Source organism: Phyllobates terribilis, unplaced genomic scaffold (assembly GCF_046119375.1).
Source record: "Phyllobates terribilis strain yellow unplaced genomic scaffold, ASM4611937v1 Scaffold_29__1_contigs__length_15306474, whole genome shotgun sequence".
Classification (NCBI taxonomy): Eukaryota; Metazoa; Chordata; class Amphibia; order Anura; family Dendrobatidae; genus Phyllobates; species Phyllobates terribilis.
In genome coordinates, this window is record NW_027362789.1 from 5,999,527 (window position 1) to 6,020,805 (window position 21,279).

The following is a 21,279-nucleotide window of genomic DNA, read 5'->3' on the forward strand; positions in this document are numbered from 1 at the left end:
GGAGATGGGAGATGCACGTGTGTGGGGGGGAGATGGGAGATGCACATGTGTGTGGGGGGGAGATGGAAGATGCACATGTATGTGGGGGGGGAGATGGGAGATGCACATGTGTGTGGGGGGGGGAGATGGGAGATGCACATGTGTGTAGGGGGGGGAGATGGGAGATGCACATGTGTGTGTGGGGGGGATGGGAGATGCACATGTGTGTGGGGGGGGATGGGAGATGCACATGTGGGGGGGGATGGGAGATGCACATGTGGGGGGGGGGTGGGAGATGCACATGTGTGTGGGGGGGGGAGATGGGAGATGCACGTGTGTGGGGGGGGGATGGGAGATGCACATGTGTGGGGGAGATGGGAGATGCACATGTGTGGGGGGGGAGATGGGAGATGCACATGTGTGGGGGGGGAGATGGGAGATGCACATGTGGGGGGAGATGAGAGAGGTGCACATGTGGTGGAGGGGGATGAGAGAGGGGCACATGTGGGGGAGGGGGATGAGAGAGGGGCACATGTGGGGGAGGGGGATGAGAGAGGGGCAAATGTGGGGGAGGGGGATGAGAGAGGGGCACATGTGGGGGAGGGGGATGAGAGAGGGGCACATGTGGGGGGGAGGGGGTGAGAGAGGGGCACATGGAGGGGGATGAGAGCTGCACATGGTGGGGTTTGAGAGCTGCACATGGGGGAATTGGGAGTAGGGGGATAATGAGCTGCACATAACGAATGTGGGGTGGGGGAGAGTAAATGATAAATGATGATGGGGTGGGGAGAGCACGGACATGATATAATGAATTGGGGCAGGGGGTGCATGTAAATATTGAATGCGGGGAGCAGGAAGTATAGAGTAGGGGGCGTTGCGGATGCAGGAGTGTGACTGGTAACAAATTGGCGGAAAGAGTAGAGGTTCTAATTAAATTATATATTAAGTGCCTATTTACAGTTAATGGGGGCACAGTGGTGGATTACAATTTATATTTGGAATGGTAGGTTGCCTAATAACTAACCATATATTGATGGTGGATGCACGTCTGTATTCAGCTGCGTAATGTAGAAGTTGGGGAATGTGCTCTAGATAACTGTGTTATTTTATGCAGAGACGAGTCCTGGCTGGAAGACGTGATGGCGGTCTGTGCTGGATGAAGGAGAAAAGCGAAGATGAAGGACTTCACCTAGAGACGTCACCGGTGAGTCAGTCTATTACATGTACACTGTGTATAATGTCACTGGTGATCACTGTATTACCTGTACACTGACACTATATACAGAGCTCCTGTGTATAATGTCACTGGTGATCACTGTATTACCTGTACACTGACACTATATACAGAGCTCCTATGTATAATTTCACTGGTGATCACTGTATTACCTGTACACTGACACTATATACAGAGCTCCTGTGTATAATGTCACTGGTGATCCCTGTATTACCTGTACACTGACACTATATACAGAGCTCCTGTGTATAATTTCACTGGTGATCACTAGATTACCTGGACACTTACGTTATACATACCATGTATAGAGCTCCCGTGTATAATGACACTTATGGTAATATTAGTAATGTGGTGGTAATATTAGTAATGTAGTGGTAATATGTGGTCTGGTCATGGTGTGGCAGTTTTTCTCCCTTCTGTGTGGTATTATTCGGTCACTATGTTGTGGTAATATGTGGTCTGGTCATGGTGTGGCGGTATTCCCTGTATGTGGTATTATTGGTCATTTAAAAAAAAAATGTATATGACACATTCCCTTAAAGAAAACTAAATAAAAATATATCTAAAAAGAGTATTGGATATTTTAAGAAAATTTTAATAGGTTAGAGTAGGGCCCGCCCAGAAGAGTCTACCTTATCGTGGTGGCGGCTTTAAAAATCTTTTGGCCAAAACAAAAGCTGATGGCTATGTATGTGGCGCCGTCACATGGCCGAACGTCAGGAGAACCTGGTGGCAGCGACGTGGACGAGCGCCAGGATTCTGCAGGGATCGCATGGGGGTAAGTATAACAAGTTTTATTTTTTTTAAATACAATTAATTAACTAGGAGTGGGGGGAATCAGAGATGCACGGGGGGGATGAGAGATGCACATGGGGGGGGGTGAGAGATGCACATGGGGGGGTGAGAGATGCACATGGGGGGGTGAGAGATGCACATGGGGGGGTGAGAGATGCACATGGGGGGGATGAGAGATGCACATGGGGGGGATGAGAGATGCACATGGGGGGGATGAGAGATGCACGGGGGGTGAGAGCTGCACATGGGTGGGATGAGAGCTGCACATGGGGGGGTGAGAGATGCACATGGGGGGTTATGTTTACATAACTTTGTTGCCTTATGAAGGGCAGGGGGGGCCCCCCAAAATTTCTTGCACAGGGGCCCACTACAGTCTGTGTCCGCCCCTGATCATAAGGAAAGGCCAGGTGATGGAAATTTCCCAGATTTATAAAAACCCAGCCTCCTCTAACCTTGTGCCAAAAAAACGCAGCCATGGATTCTTCTAAGCAGCGGCCTAGCTCTCTGAAAACGAAAATGGTGGAGGCCACAAAGCAGGAGAAGGCTATAAGAAGATAGCAAAGCGTTTTCAATTTTCCCTTTGTTACAGGGTGGTATTCCATATATTAATCATTAATGCCGGCCTTGACTATCAATAACCAATATCCGGCTGATACCTCACATGTTACGTACTCTGATTCCCTTGCTATATACTATACTGAACGGCGACTAACTGAGATGAAACCGTGTATCCATGAAAGATATTTATTACACACAAGTCTTCAGTTATTATACTACTAATTACCGCACTATCACAGTACACAATAATAATATATAATTAGCCCCACAATAACCTAATTATACTTCCCACCCACTTACCTAAAAACATACATACATTAATAACAGTCCACCTGCCCATCGTTAACTATCCCTACAGAGAACAAGGGGTTAATAGCAGCGATATTTAACAGAGTCCAGGTACTGTGAGGCTGAAGATCCTGCTTGAGGGTGACCACAGTTGCTTGATGGTAGAAGAGAGGGGGTGCTGCAGCCTGAAGGAACGCTGGGGTCATGTGGGGTGAAGAGAGGCAGAAGATCAGGTCAGAAGGTGAGCAGCAGAGTGTGACAGGCTGCCCGCTGCGGCACACAGGGGGACATGGAGAGAGAAGGAGGGGGCCATGGATGAAGGGGCTGCTGCGGAGTACAGTGCAGGATGGGAGCAGAGCTGAGGCTGCTGAGCAGAGGAGATGAAGGGACTGCGGGCAGAGGATGACACAGAGAGGAGGAGGAGGCCATGGATGAAGGGGCTGCTGTGGAGTACAGTGCAGGACGGGAGCAGGGCTGAGGCTGGAGAGCAGAGGAGATAAAGGGACTGCAGGCAAAGGATGACACAGAGAGGAGGAGGAGGCCATGGATGAAGGGGCTGCTGTGGAGTACAGTGCAGGACGGGAGCAGGGCTGAGGCTGGAGAGCAGAGGAGATAAAGGGACTGCAGGCAAAGGATGACACAGAGAGGAGGAGTGGGCCATGGATGAAGGGGCTGCTGCGGAGTACAGTGCAGGACGGGAGCAGGGCTGAGGCTGGAGAGCAGAGGAGATGAAGGGACTGCGGGCAGAGGATGACACAGAGAGAAGGAGGGGGCCATGGATGAAGGGTCTGCTGCGGAGTACAGTGCAGGACGGGAGCAGGGCTGAGGCTGCTGAGCAGAGGAGATGAAGGGACTGCGGGCAGAGGATGACACAGAGAGGAGGAGGAGGCCATGGATGAAGGGTCTGCTGCGGAGTACAGTGCAGGACGGGAGCAGGGCTGAGGCTGCAGAGCAGAAGAGATGAAGGGACTGCGGGCAGAGGATGACACAGAGAGGAGGAGGGGGCCATGGATGAAGGGGTTGCTGCGGAGTACAGTGCAGGACGGGAGCAGGGCTGAGGCTGGAGAGCAGAGGAGATGAAGGGACTGCGGGCAGAGGATGACACAGAGAGGAGGAGGGGGCCATGGATGAAGGGGCTGCTGCGGAGTACAGTGCAGGACGGGAGCAGGGCTGAGGCTGGAGAGCAGAAGAGATGAAGGGACTGCGGGCAAAGGATGACACAGAGAGGAGGAGGGGGCCATGGATGAAGGGGCTGCTGCGGAGTACAGTGCAGGACGGGAGCAGGGCTGAGGCTGGAGAGCAGAGGAGATGAAGGGACTGCGGGCAGAGGATGACACAGAGAGGAGGAGGAGGCCATGGATGAAGGGTCTGCTGCGGAGTACAGTGCAGGACGGGAGCAGGGCTGAGGCTGGAGAGCAGAGGAGATGAAGGGACTGCGGGCAGAGGATGACACAGAGAGAAGGAGGGGGCCATGGATGAAGGGTTTGCTGCGGAGTACAGTGCAGGACGGGAGCAGGGCTGAGGCTGGAGAGCAGAGGAGATGAAGGGACTGCGGGCAGTGGATGACACAGAGAGGAGGAGGAGGCCATGGATGAAGGGTCTGCTGCGGAGTACAGTGCAGGACGGGAGCAGGGCTGAGGCTGGAGAGCAGAGGAGATGAAGGGACTGCGGGCAGAGGATGACACAGAGAGGAGGAGGGGGCCATGGATGAAGGGGTTGCTGCGGAGTACAGTGCAGGATGGGAGCAGGGCTGAGGCTGGAGAGCAGAGGAGATGAAGGGACTGCGGGCAGAGGATGACACAGAGAGGAGGAGGGGGCCATGGATGAAGGGGCTGCTGCGGAGTACAGTGCAGGACGGGAGCAGGGCTGAGGCTGGAGAGCAGAAGAGATGAAGGGACTGCGGGCAAAGGATGACACAGAGAGGAGGAGGGGGCCATGGATGAAGGGTCTGCTGCGGAGTACAGTGCAGGACGGGAGCAGGGCTGAGGCTGCAGAGCAGAAGAGATGAAGGGACTGCGGGCAGAGGATGACACAGAGAGGAGGAGGGGGCCATGGATGAAGGGGTTGCTGCGGAGTACAGTGCAGGACGGGAGCAGGGCTGAGGCTGGAGAGCAGAGGAGATGAAGGGACTGCGGGCAGAGGATGACACAGAGAGGAGGAGGGGGCCATGGATGAAGGGGCTGCTGCGGAGTACAGTGCAGGACGGGAGCAGGGCTGAGGCTGGAGAGCAGAAGAGATGAAGGGACTGCGGGCAAAGGATGACACAGAGAGGAGGAGGGGGCCATGGATGAAGGGGCTGCTGCGGAGTACAGTGCAGGACGGGAGCAGGGCTGAGGCTGGAGAGCAGAGGAGATGAAGGGACTGCGGGCAGAGGATGACACAGAGAGGAGGAGGAGGCCATGGATGAAGGGTCTGCTGCGGAGTACAGTGCAGGACGGGAGCAGGGCTGAGGCTGGAGAGCAGAGGAGATGAAGGGACTGCGGGCAGAGGATGACACAGAGAGAAGGAGGGGGCCATGGATGAAGGGTTTGCTGCGGAGTACAGTGCAGGACGGGAGCAGGGCTGAGGCTGGAGAGCAGAGGAGATGAAGGGACTGCGGGCAGTGGATGACACAGAGAGGAGGAGGAGGCCATGGATGAAGGGTCTGCTGCGGAGTACAGTGCAGGACGGGAGCAGGGCTGAGGCTGGAGAGCAGAGGAGATGAAGGGACTGCGGGCAAAGGATGACACAGAGAGGAGGAGGGGGCCATGGATGAAGGGGCTGCTGCGGAGTACATTGCAGGACGGGAGCAGGGCTGAGGCTGGAGAGCAGAGGAGATGAAGGGACTGCGGGCAAAGGATGACACAGAGAGGAGGAGGAGGAGGCCATGGATGAAGGGGCTGCTGTGGAGTACAGTGCAGGACGGGAGCAGGGCTGAGGCTGGAGAGCAGAGGAGATGAAGGGACTGCGGGCAAAGGATGACACAGAGAGGAGGAGGAGGCCATGGATGAAGGGGCTGCTGCGGAGTACAGTGCAGGACGGGAGCAGGGCTGAGGCTGGAGAGCAGAGGAGATGAAGGGACTGCGGGCAAAGGATGACACAGAGAGGAGGAGGAGGCCATGGATGAAGGGGCTGCTGCGGAGTACAGTGCAGGACGGGAGCAGGGCTGAGGCTGGAGAGCAGAGGAGATGAAGGGACTGCAAGCAGAGGATGACACAGAGAAGAGGAGGAGGGGGCCATGGATGAAGGGGCTGCTGCGGAGTACAGTGCAGGATGGGAGCAGGGCTGAGGCTGGAGAGCAGAGGAGATGAAGGAACTGCGGGCAAAGGATGACACAGAGAGGAGGAGGAGGCCATGGATGAAGGGCCGCTGCGGAGTACAGTGCAGGACGGGAGCAGGGCTGAGGCTGCTGAGCAGAGTAGATGAAGGGACTGCAGGCAAAGGATGACACAGAGAGGAGGAGGAGGCCATGGATGAAGGGTCTGCTGCGGAGTACAGTGCAGGACGGGAGCAGGGCTGAGGCTGGAGAGCAGAAGAGATGAAGGGACTGCGGGCAGAGGATGACACAGAGAGAAGGAGGGGGCCATGGATGAAGGGTCTGCTGCAGAGTACAGTGCAGGACGGGAGCAGGGCTGAGGCTGCTGAGCAGAGGAGATGAAGGGACTGCAGGCAAAGGATGACACAGAGAGGAGGAGGAGGCCATGGATGAAGGGTCTGCTGCGGAGTACAGTGCAGGACGGGAGCAGGGCTGAGGCTGGAGAGCAGAGGAGATGAAGGAACTGCGGGCAAAGGATGACACAGAGAGGAGGAGGAGGCCATGGATGAAGGGGCCGCTGCGGAGTACAGTGCAGGACGGGAGCAGGGCTGAGGCTGGAGAGCAGAGGAGATGAAGGGACTGCAGGCAGAGGATGACACAGAGAGGAAGAGGGGGCCATGGATGAAGGGGCTGCTGCAAAGTACAGTGCAGGACGGGAGCAGGGCTGAGGCTGGAGAGCAGAGGAGATGAAGGGACTGCGGGCAAAGGATGACACAGAGAGGAGGAGGAGGCCATGGATGAAGGGGCTGCTGCGGAGTAGAGTGCAGGACGGGAGCAGGGCTGAGGCTGGAGAGCAGAGGAGATGAAGGGACTGCAAGCAGAGGATGACACACAGAGGAGGAGCGGGCCATGGATCAAGGGGCTGCTGTGGAGTACAGTGCAAGACGGGAGCAGGGCTGAGGCTGGAGAGCAGAGGAGAAGAAGGGACTGCAGGCAGAGGATGACACAGAGAGGAAGAGGGGGCCATGGATGAAGGGGCTGCTGCAAAGTACAGTGCAGGGCGGGAGCAGGGCTGAAGCTGGAGAGCAGAGGAGATGAAGGGACTGCGGGCAAAGGATGACACAGAGAGGAGGAGGAGGCCATGGATGAAGGGGCTGCTGCGGAGTACAGTGCAGGACGGGAGCAGGGCTGAGGCTGGAGAACAGAGGAGATGAAGGGACTGCGAGCAAAGAATGACACAGAGAGGAGGAGGAGGCCATGGATGAAGGGGCTGCTGCGGAGTACAGTGCAGGACGGGAGCAGGGCTGAGGCTGGAGAGCAGATGAGATGAAGGGACTGCAAGCAGAGGATGACACAGAGAAGAGGAGGGGGCCATGGATGAAGGGGCTGCTGCGGAGTACAGTGCAGGACGGGAGCAGGGCTGAGGCTGGAGAGCAGAGGAGATGAAGGGACTGCAGGCACAGGATGACACAGAGAGGAAGAGGGGGCCATGGATGAAGGGGCTGCTGCAAAGTACAGTGCAGGACGGGAGCAGGGCTGAGGCTGGAGAGCAGAGGAGATGAAGGGACTGCAGGCACAGGATGACACAGAGAGGAAGAGGGGGCCATGGATGAAGGGGCTGCTGCAAAGTACAGTGCAGGACGGGAGCAGGGCTGAGGCTGGAGAGCAGAGGAGATGAAGGGACTGCAGGCAAAGGATGACACAGAGAGGAGGAGGAGGCCATGGATGAAGGGGCTGCTGCGGAGTACAGTGCAGGACGGGAGCAGGGCTGAGGCTGGAGAGCAGAGGAGATGAAGGGACTGCGGGCAAAGGATGACACAGAGAGGAGGAGGAGGCCATGGATGAAGGGGCTGCTGTGGAGTACAGTGCAGGACGGGAGCAGGGCTGAGGCTGGAGAGCAGAGGAGATGAAGGGACTGCGGGCAAAGGATGACACAGAGAGGAGGAGGGGGCCATGGATGAAGGGGCTGCTGCGGAGTACAGTGCAGGACGGGAGCAGGGCTGAGGCTGGAGAGCAGAGGAGATGAAGGGACTGCGGGCAAAGGATGACACAGAGAGGAGGAGGAGGAGGCCATGGATGAAGGGGCTGCTGTGGAGTACAGTGCAGGACGGGAGCAGGGCTGAGGCTGGAGAGCAGAGGAGATGAAGGGACTGCGGGCAAAGGATGACACAGAGAGGAGGAGGAGGCCATGGATGAAGGGGCTGCTGCGGAGTACAGTGCAGGACGGGAGCAGGGCTGAGGCTGGAGAGCAGAGGAGATGAAGGGACTGCGGGCAAAGGATGACACAGAGAGGAGGAGGAGGCCATGGATGAAGGGGCTGCTGCGGAGTACAGTGCAGGACGGGAGCAGGGCTGAGGCTGGAGAGCAGAGGAGATGAAGGGACTGCAAGCAGAGGATGACACAGAGAAGAGGAGGAGGGGGCCATGGATGAAGGGGCTGCTGCGGAGTACAGTGCAGGATGGGAGCAGGGCTGAGGCTGGAGAGCAGAGGAGATGAAGGAACTGCGGGCAAAGGATGACACAGAGAGGAGGAGGAGGCCATGGATGAAGGGGCCGCTGCGGAGTACAGTGCAGGACGGGAGCAGGGCTGAGGCTGCTGAGCAGAGGAGATGAAGGGACTGCAGGCAAAGGATGACACAGAGAGGAGGAGGAGGCCATGGATGAAGGGTCTGCTGCGGAGTACAGTGCAGGACGGGAGCAGGGCTGAGGCTGGAGAGCAGAAGAGATGAAGGGACTGCGGGCAGAGGATGACACAGAGAGAAGGAGGGGGCCATGGATGAAGGGTCTGCTGCAGAGTACAGTGCAGGACGGGAGCAGGGCTGAGGCTGCTGAGCAGAGGAGATGAAGGGACTGTAGGCAAAGGATGACACAGAGAGGAGGAGGAGGCCATGGATGAAGGGTCTGCTGCGGAGTACAGTGCAGGACGGAAGCAGGGCTGAGGCTGGAGAGCAGAGGAGATGAAGGGACTGCAGGCAATGGATGACACAGAGAGGAGGAGAAGGAGGCCATGGATGAAGGGGCTGCTGTGGAGTACAGTGCAGGACGGGAGCAGGGCTGAGGCTGGAGAGCAGAGGAGATGAAGGGACTGCGGGCAAAGGATGACACAGAGAGGAGGAGGAGGCCATGGATGAAGGGGCTGCTGCGGAGTACAGTGCAGGACGGGAGCAGGGCTGAGGCTGGAGAGCAGAGGAGATGAAGGGACTGCGGGCAAAGGATGACACAGAGAGGAGGAGGAGGCCATGGATGAAGTGGCTGCTGCGGAGTACAGTGCAGGACGGGAGCAGGGCTGAGGCTGGAGAGCAGAGGAGATGAAGGGACTGCAAGCAGAGGATGACACAGAGAAGAGGAGGAGGGGGCCATGGATGAAGGGGCTGCTGCGGAGTACAGTGCAGGATGGGAGCAGGGCTGAGGCTGGAGAGCAGAGGAGATGAAGGAACTGCGGGCAAAGGATGACACAGAGAGGAGGAGGAGGCCATGGATGAAGGGGCCGCTGCGGAGTACAGTGCAGGACGGGAGCAGGGCTGAGGCTGGAGAGCAGAGGAGATGAAGGGACTGCAGGCAGAGGATGACACAGAGAGGAAGAGGGGGCCATGGATGAAGGGGCTGCTGCAAAGTACAGTGCAGGACGGGAGCAGGGCTGAGGCTGGAGAGCAGAGGAGATGAAGGGACTGCGGGCAAAGGATGACACAGAGAGGAGGAGGAGGCCATGGATGAAGGGGCTGCTGCGGAGTAGAGTGCAGGACGGGAGCAGGGCTGAGGCTGGAGAGCAGAGGAGATGAAGGGACTGCAAGCAGAGGATGACACACAGAGGAGGAGCGGGCCATGGATCAAGGGGCTGCTGCGGAGTACAGTGCAAGACGGGAGCAGGGCTGAGGCTGGAGAGCAGAGGAGAAGAAGGGACTGCAGGCAGAGGATGACACAGAGAGGAAGAGGGGGCCATGGATGAAGGGGCTGCTGCAAAGTACAGTGCAGGGCGGGAGCAGGGCTGAAGCTGGAGAGCAGAGGAGATGAAGGGACTGCGGGCAAAGGATGACACAGAGAGGAGGAGGAGGCCATGGATGAAGGGGCTGCTGCGGAGTACAGTGCAGGACGGGAGCAGGGCTGAGGCTGGAAAACAGAGGAGATGAAGGGACTGCGGGCAAAGAATGACACAGAGAGGAGGAGGAGGCCATGGATGAAGGGGCTGCTGCGGAGTACAGTGCAGGACGGGAGCAGGGCTGAGGCTGGAGAGCAGATGAGATGAAGGGACTGCAAGCAGAGGATGACACAGAGAAGAGGAGGGGGCCATGGATGAAGGGGCTGCTGCGGAGTACAGTGCAGGACGGGAGCAGGGCTGAGGCTGGAGAGCAGAGGAGATGAAGGGACTGCAGGCACAGGATGACACAGAGAGGAAGAGGGGGCCATGGATGAAGGGGCTGCTGCAAAGTACAGTGCAGGACGGGAGCAGGGCTGAGGCTGGAGAGCAGAGGAGATGAAGGGACTGCAGGCACAGGATGACACAGAGAGGAAGAGCGGGCCATGGATGAAGGGGCTGCTGCAAAGTACAGTGCAGGACGGGAGCAGGGCTGAGGCTGGAGAGCAGAGGAGATGAAGGGACTGCAGGCAAAGGATGACACAGAGAGGAGGAGGAGGCCATGGATGAAGGGGCTGCTGCGGAGTACAGTGCAGGACGGGAGCAGGGCTGAGGCTGGAGAGCAGAGGAGATGAAGGGACTGCGGGCAAAGGATGACACAGAGAGGAGGAGGAGGCCATGGATGAAGGGGCTGCTGCGGAGTACAGTGCAGGACGGGAGCAGGGCTGAGGCTGGAGAGCAGAGGAGATGAAGGGACTGCAAGCAGAGGATGACACAGAGAAGAGGAGGAGGGGGCCATGGATGAAGGGGCTGCTGCGGAGTACAGTGCAGGATGGGAGCAGGGCTGAGGCTGGAGAGCAGAGGAGATGAAGGAACTGCGGGCAAAGGATGACACAGAGAGGAGGAGGAGGCCATGGATGAAGGGGCCGCTGCGGAGTACAGTGCAGGACGGGAGCAGGGCTGAGGCTGCTGAGCAGAGGAGATGAAGGGACTGCAGGCAAAGGATGACACAGAGAGGAGGAGGAGGCCATGGATGAAGGGTCTGCTGCGGAGTACAGTGCAGGACGGGAGCAGGGCTGAGGCTGGAGAGCAGAAGAGATGAAGGGACTGCGGGCAGAGGATGACACAGAGAGAAGGAGGGGGCCATGGATGAAGGGTCTGCTGCAGAGTACAGTGCAGGACGGGAGCAGGGCTGAGGCTGCTGAGCAGAGGAGATGAAGGGACTGTAGGCAAAGGATGACACAGAGAGGAGGAGGAGGCCATGGATGAAGGGTCTGCTGCGGAGTACAGTGCAGGACGGAAGCAGGGCTGAGGCTGGAGAGCAGAGGAGATGAAGGGACTGCAGGCAATGGATGACACAGAGAGGAGGAGAAGGAGGCCATGGATGAAGGGGCTGCTGTGGAGTACAGTGCAGGACGGGAGCAGGGCTGAGGCTGGAGAGCAGAGGAGATGAAGGGACTGCGGGCAAAGGATGACACAGAGAGGAGGAGGAGGCCATGGATGAAGGGGCTGCTGCGGAGTACAGTGCAGGACGGGAGCAGGGCTGAGGCTGGAGAGCAGAGGAGATGAAGGGACTGCGGGCAAAGGATGACACAGAGAGGAGGAGGAGGCCATGGATGAAGTGGCTGCTGCGGAGTACAGTGCAGGACGGGAGCAGGGCTGAGGCTGGAGAGCAGAGGAGATGAAGGGACTGCAAGCAGAGGATGACACAGAGAAGAGGAGGAGGGGGCCATGGATGAAGGGGCTGCTGCGGAGTACAGTGCAGGATGGGAGCAGGGCTGAGGCTGGAGAGCAGAGGAGATGAAGGAACTGCGGGCAAAGGATGACACAGAGAGGAGGAGGAGGCCATGGATGAAGGGGCCGCTGCGGAGTACAGTGCAGGACGGGAGCAGGGCTGAGGCTGGAGAGCAGAGGAGATGAAGGGACTGCAGGCAGAGGATGACACAGAGAGGAAGAGGGGGCCATGGATGAAGGGGCTGCTGCAAAGTACAGTGCAGGACGGGAGCAGGGCTGAGGCTGGAGAGCAGAGGAGATGAAGGGACTGCGGGCAAAGGATGACACAGAGAGGAGGAGGAGGCCATGGATGAAGGGGCTGCTGCGGAGTAGAGTGCAGGACGGGAGCAGGGCTGAGGCTGGAGAGCAGAGGAGATGAAGGGACTGCAAGCAGAGGATGACACACAGAGGAGGAGCGGGCCATGGATCAAGGGGCTGCTGCGGAGTACAGTGCAAGACGGGAGCAGGGCTGAGGCTGGAGAGCAGAGGAGAAGAAGGGACTGCAGGCAGAGGATGACACAGAGAGGAAGAGGGGGCCATGGATGAAGGGGCTGCTGCAAAGTACAGTGCAGGGCGGGAGCAGGGCTGAAGCTGGAGAGCAGAGGAGATGAAGGGACTGCGGGCAAAGGATGACACAGAGAGGAGGAGGAGGCCATGGATGAAGGGGCTGCTGCGGAGTACAGTGCAGGACGGGAGCAGGGCTGAGGCTGGAAAACAGAGGAGATGAAGGGACTGCGGGCAAAGAATGACACAGAGAGGAGGAGGAGGCCATGGATGAAGGGGCTGCTGCGGAGTACAGTGCAGGACGGGAGCAGGGCTGAGGCTGGAGAGCAGATGAGATGAAGGGACTGCAAGCAGAGGATGACACAGAGAAGAGGAGGGGGCCATGGATGAAGGGGCTGCTGCGGAGTACAGTGCAGGACGGGAGCAGGGCTGAGGCTGGAGAGCAGAGGAGATGAAGGGACTGCAGGCACAGGATGACACAGAGAGGAAGAGGGGGCCATGGATGAAGGGGCTGCTGCAAAGTACAGTGCAGGACGGGAGCAGGGCTGAGGCTGGAGAGCAGAGGAGATGAAGGGACTGCAGGCACAGGATGACACAGAGAGGAAGAGCGGGCCATGGATGAAGGGGCTGCTGCAAAGTACAGTGCAGGACGGGAGCAGGGCTGAGGCTGGAGAGCAGAGGAGATGAAGGGACTGCAGGCAAAGGATGACACAGAGAGGAGGAGGAGGCCATGGATGAAGGGGCTGCTGCGGAGTACAGTGCAGGACGGGAGCAGGGCTGAGGCTGGAGAGCAGAGGAGATGAAGGGACTGCGGGCAAAGGATGACACAGAGAGGAGGAGGAGGCCATGGATGAAGGGGCTGCTGCGGAGTACAGTGCAGGACGGGAGCAGGGCTAAGGCTGGAGAGCAGAGGAGATGAAGGGACTGCGGGCAAAGGATGACACAGAGAGGAGGAGGAGGCCATGGATGAAGGGGCTGCTGCGGAGTACAGTGCAGGACGGGAGCAGGGCTGAGGCTGGAGAGCAGAGGAGATGAACGGACTGCAAGCAGAGGATGACACAGAGAGGAGGAGGAGGAGGCCATGGATGAAGGGGCCGCTGCGGAGTACAGTGCAGGACGGGAGCAGGGCTGAGGATGGAGAGCAGAGGAGATGAAGGGACTGCGGGCAGAGGATGACAAGTGGAGCTAGAGAGGAGGGGAACAGAGGCAGGTCAGGTGGAGGCAGGCAGGGAAGTAGAAGAGTAGAGCGTGCAAGCACTGCCATTTTGCCATGACCTCCGCCCTCCTCCTGCCGTGCATGCAGGATGTGAGTGCCAGCATGGCGTTATGATGACATTGCATACACAGGTATCCCTGTATGCACCTGTGCGCACCCAGCGGCAGTGCGCTTTGAAGTGCCGGGCACCCATACTGATATGATTATATCAGTCCTGGCGTCTGGACCCCTGCAGGCACCGGCTATTGCCAGGACAAGGATTTCTTTGATCCTTTTATCCTAGCAGTGTGACTCTCTACTAACATGGTAATTAACCATGTCAGCACATAGCCACAGGCAGTAGATGGACAGCTGTCCATCTTCTTCTGACATGCCCAGACTTTTCTTGTCCTGGGCATATCTGAACAGTGGGCGGATTATAAGGGGGCCAACTATATATGTGTAGAGGCACAATTATATTCATGTGTATGTGGACATATATAAGTGTGGGGACACATGGGGATATAGGCACATAAGGCATTATATGCACATGTATATACAGGTACTTCTCACTAAATTAGAATATCATCAAAAAGTTAATTTATTTCAGTTCTTCAATACAAAAAGTGAAACTCATATATTATACAGAGTCATTACAAACAGAGTGATCTATTATATAGAGTCATTACACACAGAGGGATCTATTATATAGAGTCATTACACACCGAGGGATCTATTATATAGAGTCATTACACACAGAGTGATCTATTTCAAGTGCTTATTTCTATTAATGTTGATGATTATGGCTTACAGCCAATGAAAACACACAATTCATTATCTCAGTAAATTAGAATCCTTTATAACAACAGCTTGAAAAATGTTTTTAAAATCCGAAATGTTGGCCTACTGAAATGTATGTTCAGTAAATGACCTCAATACTTGGTCCTTTCGCATCAATTACTGCATCAATGTGGCGTGGCATGGAGGCGATCAGCCTGTGGCCCTGCTGAAGTGTTATGGAAGCTCAGGTTGCTTTGATAGCAGCCTTCAGCTTGTCTGCATTGTTGGGTCTGGTGTCTCTCATCTTCCTCTTGACAATACCCCATAGATTCTCTATAGGGTTAAGGTCAGGCGAGTTTTCTGACCAATCAAGCAGAGTGATACTGTTGTTTGTGAACCAGGTATTGGTACTTTTGGCAGTGTGGACAGGTGCCAAGTCCTGCTGGAGAATGAAATTTCCATCTCCAAAAAGCTTGTCTGCAGAGGAAAGCATGAGCTGCTCTAAAATTTCTAGGTAGACGGCTGCGCTGACTTTGGTTTTGATAAAACACAGTGGACCTACACCAGCAGATGACATGGCTCCCCAAACCATCACTGATTGTGGAGACTTCACACTAGACCTCAAGCAGCTTGGATTGTGGCCTCTCCACTCTTCCTCCAGACTCTGTGACCTTGATTTCCAAATGAAATGCAAAATTACTTTCATCTGAAAACAACACCTTGGGCCACTGAGCATCAGTCCAGGTCTTTTTCTCCTTGGCTTAGGTAAGACGTTTCTGGTGTTGTCTATTGGTCATGAGGGGCTTGACACAAGGAATGCGACACTTGTAGCCCATATCCTGGATACGTGTGTGTGTGGTGGCTCTTGAAACAATGACTCCAGCAGCAGTCCACTCCTTGTGAATCTCCCTCACACATTGAATGGCCTTTTCTTAACAATCCTTTCAAGGCCGCAGTTATCCCGGTTGTTTGTGCACTTTTTTCTACCACACTTTTTCCTTCCACTCAACTTTCCATTAATATGCTTGGATACAGCATTCTGTGAACAGCCAGCTTCTTTAGCAATGGCCTTTTGTGGCTTACCCTCCTTGTGGGGTGTGTCAATGACTGCCTTCTGGACATCTGTCAAGTCAGCAGTCTTCCCCATGATTGTGGAGTCTACTGAAACAGACTAAGGTACCTTTTTTAAATGCTTAGGAAGCCTTTGCAGGTGTTTTTTATTCTAATTTTCTGAGATAATGACGTTTGTGTTTTCATTGTCTGTAAGCCATAATCATCAACATTAACAGAAATAAACACTTGAAATAGATAACTTTGCTTGTAATGACTCTATATAATATGAGTTTCACTTTTTGTATTGAAGAACTGAAATAAATAAACTTTTTGACGATATTCTAATTCAGTGAGATGCACCTGCGTCGGTGCGACAATAAGAGCATATTCTCGGTATGTATACAATCAATATAATCCAAAACATCAGACAGAATAAAAAGTAAGCTGTAAAGGCTATACATAAAAGCCCTAATATGGTGTGTACTTAGTAAATGGAAAGGGAACGCTAATACCTGATTCAGAGGTGGATCCTAGAATGCAGGAGACCAGAGGAGTCCTCCCCACACCCGACGGACGCCGTTTCGCTCAGTTGCTTCTTCCGGGGCGTGTCATGACGCGCTTACTTTTTATTCTGTCTGATGTTTTGGATTATATTGATTGTATACATACCGAGAATAAGCTCTTATTGTCGCACTGACGCTATACTTGAGTACAGTATTTCTCGGATTTGTATACCTGTCATTTGGTTTGGGTGCTACCGTTTACTATACTGAGGTTCATCCCACTAGTACCATCAGTTACATTATGTGTATGCAGTGGACCATCAGTGTGTTTCCATTCCCCTGATTTTTGGAGGTTTTTCCCTTGCCTATTTTTATGTATTGTTTTAATTTATATTGAATAAAATTGTTATTTTTATATTGTCAGAATCTCTTCTTGTCTGGCGGTTATAGGCCGCGACAGACCTTTTTTGTGGTATCCACCAAATTAAAGTCTGTGATGCAATGTGGCATTGGTGGATGGAACAAGACATGATGTCCCAGATGTGCTCGATTGGATTGAGGTCTGGGGAATGGACAGGCCGTTCCAAAGCATCAATGCCTTCATCATGCAGGAACTGCTGACACACTCCAGCCACATGAGGCCTGGCATTGTCTTCCATCAGAAGGAACACAGGGCCCATTGCACCTGGATACGGTTTCACAATGGATCTGAGGATCTCATCCCAGTACCTAATGGCAGTCAGGGTACCTCTGGCTAGCACACGGAGGGCTGTGCGGCCCTCCAAGGAAATGCCTCCCCACACCATTATTGACCCACTGCCAAACCGGTCGTGTGGGAGAACGTTCTCCACAGCATCTCCAGACTCTGTCACGTCTGTCACATGTGTGCAGTGTGAACCTGCTCTCATCCGTGAAGAACACAGGGCGCCAATGTGGAATCTGCCAATCTTGGTGTTCTCTGGCAAATGCCAATGACCCTTCACCATGTTGTACTGTAAGAGCAACACCCACCTGTGGACTTCGAGCCTTCATACCACCCTCATGGAATCTGTTTCTGACAGTTTGAGCTGACAAATAAATGTTAGTGGCCTATTGGACGTCATTTTGCAGGGCTCTGGCAGTGCTCCTCCTGTTCCTCCTTGCACAAAGGAGGAGGTAGCGGTCCTGATGCTGGGTTGTTGCCCCCCTACGGCCCCCTGCACATCTCCTGGTGTACTGACCTGTCTCCTGGTACAGTATATGCTCCATGCTTTGGACACTGTGCTGACACACAGTTACCCTTCTTGCCACAGCTCTCATTGATGTGCCATCCTGGATGAGCTGCACTACATGAGCAACTTCTGTGGGTTGTAGACACCGCCTCATGCTACTGTACCTCTAGGGGTGAGAGCAATGATAAAATGCAAAAGTGACCAAAACAGCCAAAAAGGATGAGAACAGAGAAATGTTCTGCAGAACCACTCCTTTATAGGGGGTGTCTTGCTAATTGCTTATCATTTCTACATGCTGTCTGTTCCATTTACACAACAGCAGGAGAGATTGATTCACAATCAGTGTTGCTTCATAACTGGACAGGTTGATTTCACAGAAGTGTGATTGACTTGGAGTTACATTGTGTTGTTTAAGTGTTCCCTTTATATTTTGAGTAGTGTACTTAACAGCCCCATACACGAGATAAGTGTTGGCTGAACGGTCATTTGGCAGATGACTATTTCTCCCGACTCCACCATACACACAAATATTCCAGCTTTCCTGTGGTGTGTATGAGAGAGTCGCCTCCAGACTCCTCTAGTGGAGGATTATCTACAGGAAAAACAAACAATTAGCCTCTAAAATTCAGGATGCCAGATCCTTCTCTGCCCTGACATCATCTGTCGGGAGGCCCCCAAATACATTATATAGTCAGCCAACCCCCAATTCATTACATGCAACTTTAGTCTAATGTGTATGGGGGCTTTAAAATGTAACTCATTGGACGCTGCCTCTGTCCCGGCCTAATAGACTTTTGTACATTGCAGGTTAAGACACCATTATTAGGTATTTAAGTATCATAGTAACTAGGCAGCCCCATACTATCGAGTACTTGGGGGAGGAGGGTCATTTAGTCAAACTCTGTCAAACCTTTTGAGATGCCATGTTTGCTTTTGACACCAGCAATTGGTTAAACTGCCAGGGTTTATGTTGCAGCGGCATCTGTGCCATCCCTGCCGTGAACATCTATGTTTTGCTGCTCAAAGGATTTAATTATTTTAAAACAAATGTTTAATGTGTTAGAAAATAACAAAATGTGTCTTATGCTGTTTGTATGTTTTTTTCTTTTTATAAGAATTGTTGGTGCCAATTTTCTTTTGAAACATTTTAATTTCTGCTTTTTTTTCTGGTGTTTTTCTTATAATATAGGAAAGTCTAAGGCCAGAAATAAACCCCATAAAACACTATACATGGAGACTTTGGTATCAAATAATTTCTGCCGACAATATTTGTGTAAACAAAAAAGATTTTATAAAAGCCTCAATCTTCTGTGTGTGAATCAGACATAAGATCTAACGAGATAGAAGATTACAGTCCGGGGAAGACGGGAAACATTCATATAGACGACCGGTGGAGATGTAGTCAGTGATGGACTCTGGCCAAATATGTTTCTAGAGCCGTAGTATAAGATGAATGTCGTCCTCATCATGAAGTAGTTATTTCTCATGTTACTTGTAATGAATGTCTCCTGCAGTTTTGCTAATGCCGATTGCAGTGTCTGTAAATGAGACGAGAATTAGCTTTATGGAAGATGAGTCTATGAGAAACGTATTCAGCTACAGACTCCAAGGAAGAAACTGCTTGTTCTCTGTGGCCTAAAATATATAGGTTTTATTACTAGATGTAAAGCAGAAAACTAAATAGTATAAAATAATAAATCTCCTCATATGTTTCTGACGCGCCCCCTGGGCCATGTTCTGGGGATACCCGGAGCCGGATCTGGATAGGGGTAGTAGTCCTTGTGGCGGTGACCCGGTCCGTGCCCAGGGTGTCAAACTAGGAGGCAGTGTTTGGCAGATAATGCTGTATGGTTCGACTACGCCACCCGTTGAATGCAGCTATGGAGCTGCCGCTGCAGGGCAGACCGCTGAGGCCGGTGGTAGGATGGTGCAGCGTGGATGGTATAACCCCCAACGGGAGGGGTATGGCCTCAGGGCAGCTATTGTGAGTTGGATGAGGGGAGTGATGGTGCGGGTGTCCCAGTACTGAGGGTGCAGGTGATACAACGAAACGCGGAGGCTTGAAGTGCAGTTTCAAAGACTTTACTCACTGTTCTTTATCCGGTCGCTTGTGCACAGTAAGGACCACCCGAGCCGTGCTGCGTTCACCAGGGCAGGGACTCGGCCAGCTCCCAGGTAGTTCCAGAGCGTGGTCCAGAGCTCCCCTCTCTTCCTGCCTACTGGCCGTTCTCACCAGGGACCCACCTATGTCCGGCTCCCTCGGGCCTCTTGGTGGTGAAACCTTTCCTGGCTTCCCTGGCCCTACGTGTGGTATGCCTTCCTGGTGGATGTGGTGAGGGTCGTGCCAAAGCTTGACCACGACCTCCGGTTCCTGGCTAAAGATGATTAGCCTCTGCCAGTTTGGGATCCGGTACCCTTCTCTGCCAACCCTTCACCCTCTTCGTTCTCCTGTGGGATCTCAGGGTTCCCTCTCTCCTTGCGTCTCTGGGCCTTTCTGTCTCTTTCTCTCTGCTTCAGGCCTGGCCCTGGAGCTGGGCCCAGCCGGAGCCACAGCTCCCTGTCAGGCCTCTCTGGCTGAACTCCTCTCTGAACAGACCCTGTCTCTAGATGGTGCCCACCTTATATACTCCCTCTATGTGTGAGCCCAGGTGACTAGCACCCAATGGGCTCCTAGCTATACCCAGAGTCCCTCCCCTATCTGCCCCTACACTACAGGGATATTCCTCCCCCCTGCCCACTCCAGCCGGGGACAGACGCTGTCGTACCTGCACATCTACCTAGTGGGAGTACCATTGTTCTGTCCCCTGGAAATGGGGTGAGTGTAGTGCATGCAGCTATCTGAGCTCTGTCCCACACTCCATCCTTACCCGGGAGTGGAATACCACACCTCTGGGTCGAGGTGCAATACCCCTGTAGCAGCCGAGTCCTCGGGGTGCTACATTCCCCCCTGGTAAACCACAGCACGTCCTCGGGCTGGAAAAGAGTAAAACATATAAAACATACAAAATTTTTAAAGTATATACTAACATATAAAACATTATAAGAACATTATCAGAAAAATATAATATCATAGGTAACTTTTCATATTACTATCTCAGCAGCATAAACTTTCAATTTAAAACTCTTTCACATTAAACGTTCTTGTTCTTCCGGTCACGGTGCAACTTGTGACCGGGTAAAGTGCAACAGTCACTAATAGAAAAGACAGTTCTTTATAAAACTAGTAGGGGGCGCTTAAGGAAGCGCAACTATTTACAGGGTATGGCCGCTCTCAGTCCTCGGCCAGTGGGGAATAGGAATGGCTGCTCACAGTCCTCAGCCTGTGGGGAATAGGAATGGCTGCTCACAGTCCTCAGCCTGTGGGGAATAGGAATGGCTGCTCACAGTCCTCAGCCTGGTCAGGGATAGGGGCACACAGGTAACAGTTCACTAGTCCCAACGGGGACCATACTCTTAATTCACAACAGTTCTCATACCCCGACGGGTAACTTTGTACAGTCCTGTTCACCTCTTATTGGTAACGATGCCCTCCTGCTCCTTCCTGAGGGTAGTCTTCAGACCCGTCCGGGTCCTCTTGATCTCCCTCGTACCGCAGCTCTTCCTCCGTCAACCGGTGCACGTGAAGGGCGTACGGTCCTTTGGCACACTGATGCCGGGTGAAGGTGACCTCATCACCCAGGTAAAGGTCACGTCCGTGGTGTCCCTCCGGCAGATGGCTCTCGACATCCCTGCGGGTGACAAAGACGTCGCCGGGGGTTCTGTGATCCCGGATAAAGCCCCAACCGTGCTCCAGTTGGAACTTTATTACGGTCCCGGTGGCGCGGGGACCGTGGGCCGCACGGGGGTTTCATCGGGTCCGGCGTTTCTGCTCCGCACTTTGGACCTGCAGCTGCTCCTCGCGGACCCGCCTCTCTCGCCGTTGAAGACCTCCAGTTGTTGTCGGCAGCACTCCGCACGCTGGGCTGCGGCCGCCCGGGTCTCCTGGGTGAACCCCATGAGGTTTTCACCGGTGGGGTCCCAAGCAAATTGAGCCTCCTCCAACGGGAGCGGAACGATTTTGGCGGGCGCCGGAGCTGGGATCAGGGGCTCACACAAGGGCC

General features: G+C 54.2%; 2 protein-coding genes across 5 annotated transcripts in view; one reads left to right on the forward strand and one right to left on the reverse strand.

Moving 5' to 3' along the window:
• LOC141178597 (uncharacterized) overlaps window positions 1–21,279 on the forward strand; it is a 164,686-nt gene that overhangs the window by 131,586 nt on the left and 11,821 nt on the right. For 3 of the 4 annotated variants that reach the window (XM_073660479.1, XM_073660481.1, XM_073660480.1), the window contains exon 2: window positions 1,094–1,183. The exons of the other annotated variant lie outside the window; for it this stretch is intronic. In XM_073660479.1, the coding sequence (XP_073516580.1) occupies window positions 1,136–1,183 (48 nt within the window). In that variant the 5' untranslated portion in view covers window positions 1,094–1,135. The remainder of the gene's footprint in view (window positions 1–1,093; window positions 1,184–21,279) is intronic. 4 annotated transcript variants of the gene reach the window in all.
• The window catches only part of LOC141178593 (uncharacterized), a 328,452-nt gene that overhangs the window by 49,322 nt on the left and 257,851 nt on the right, over window positions 1–21,279 (reverse strand). The window lies entirely within an intron of this gene.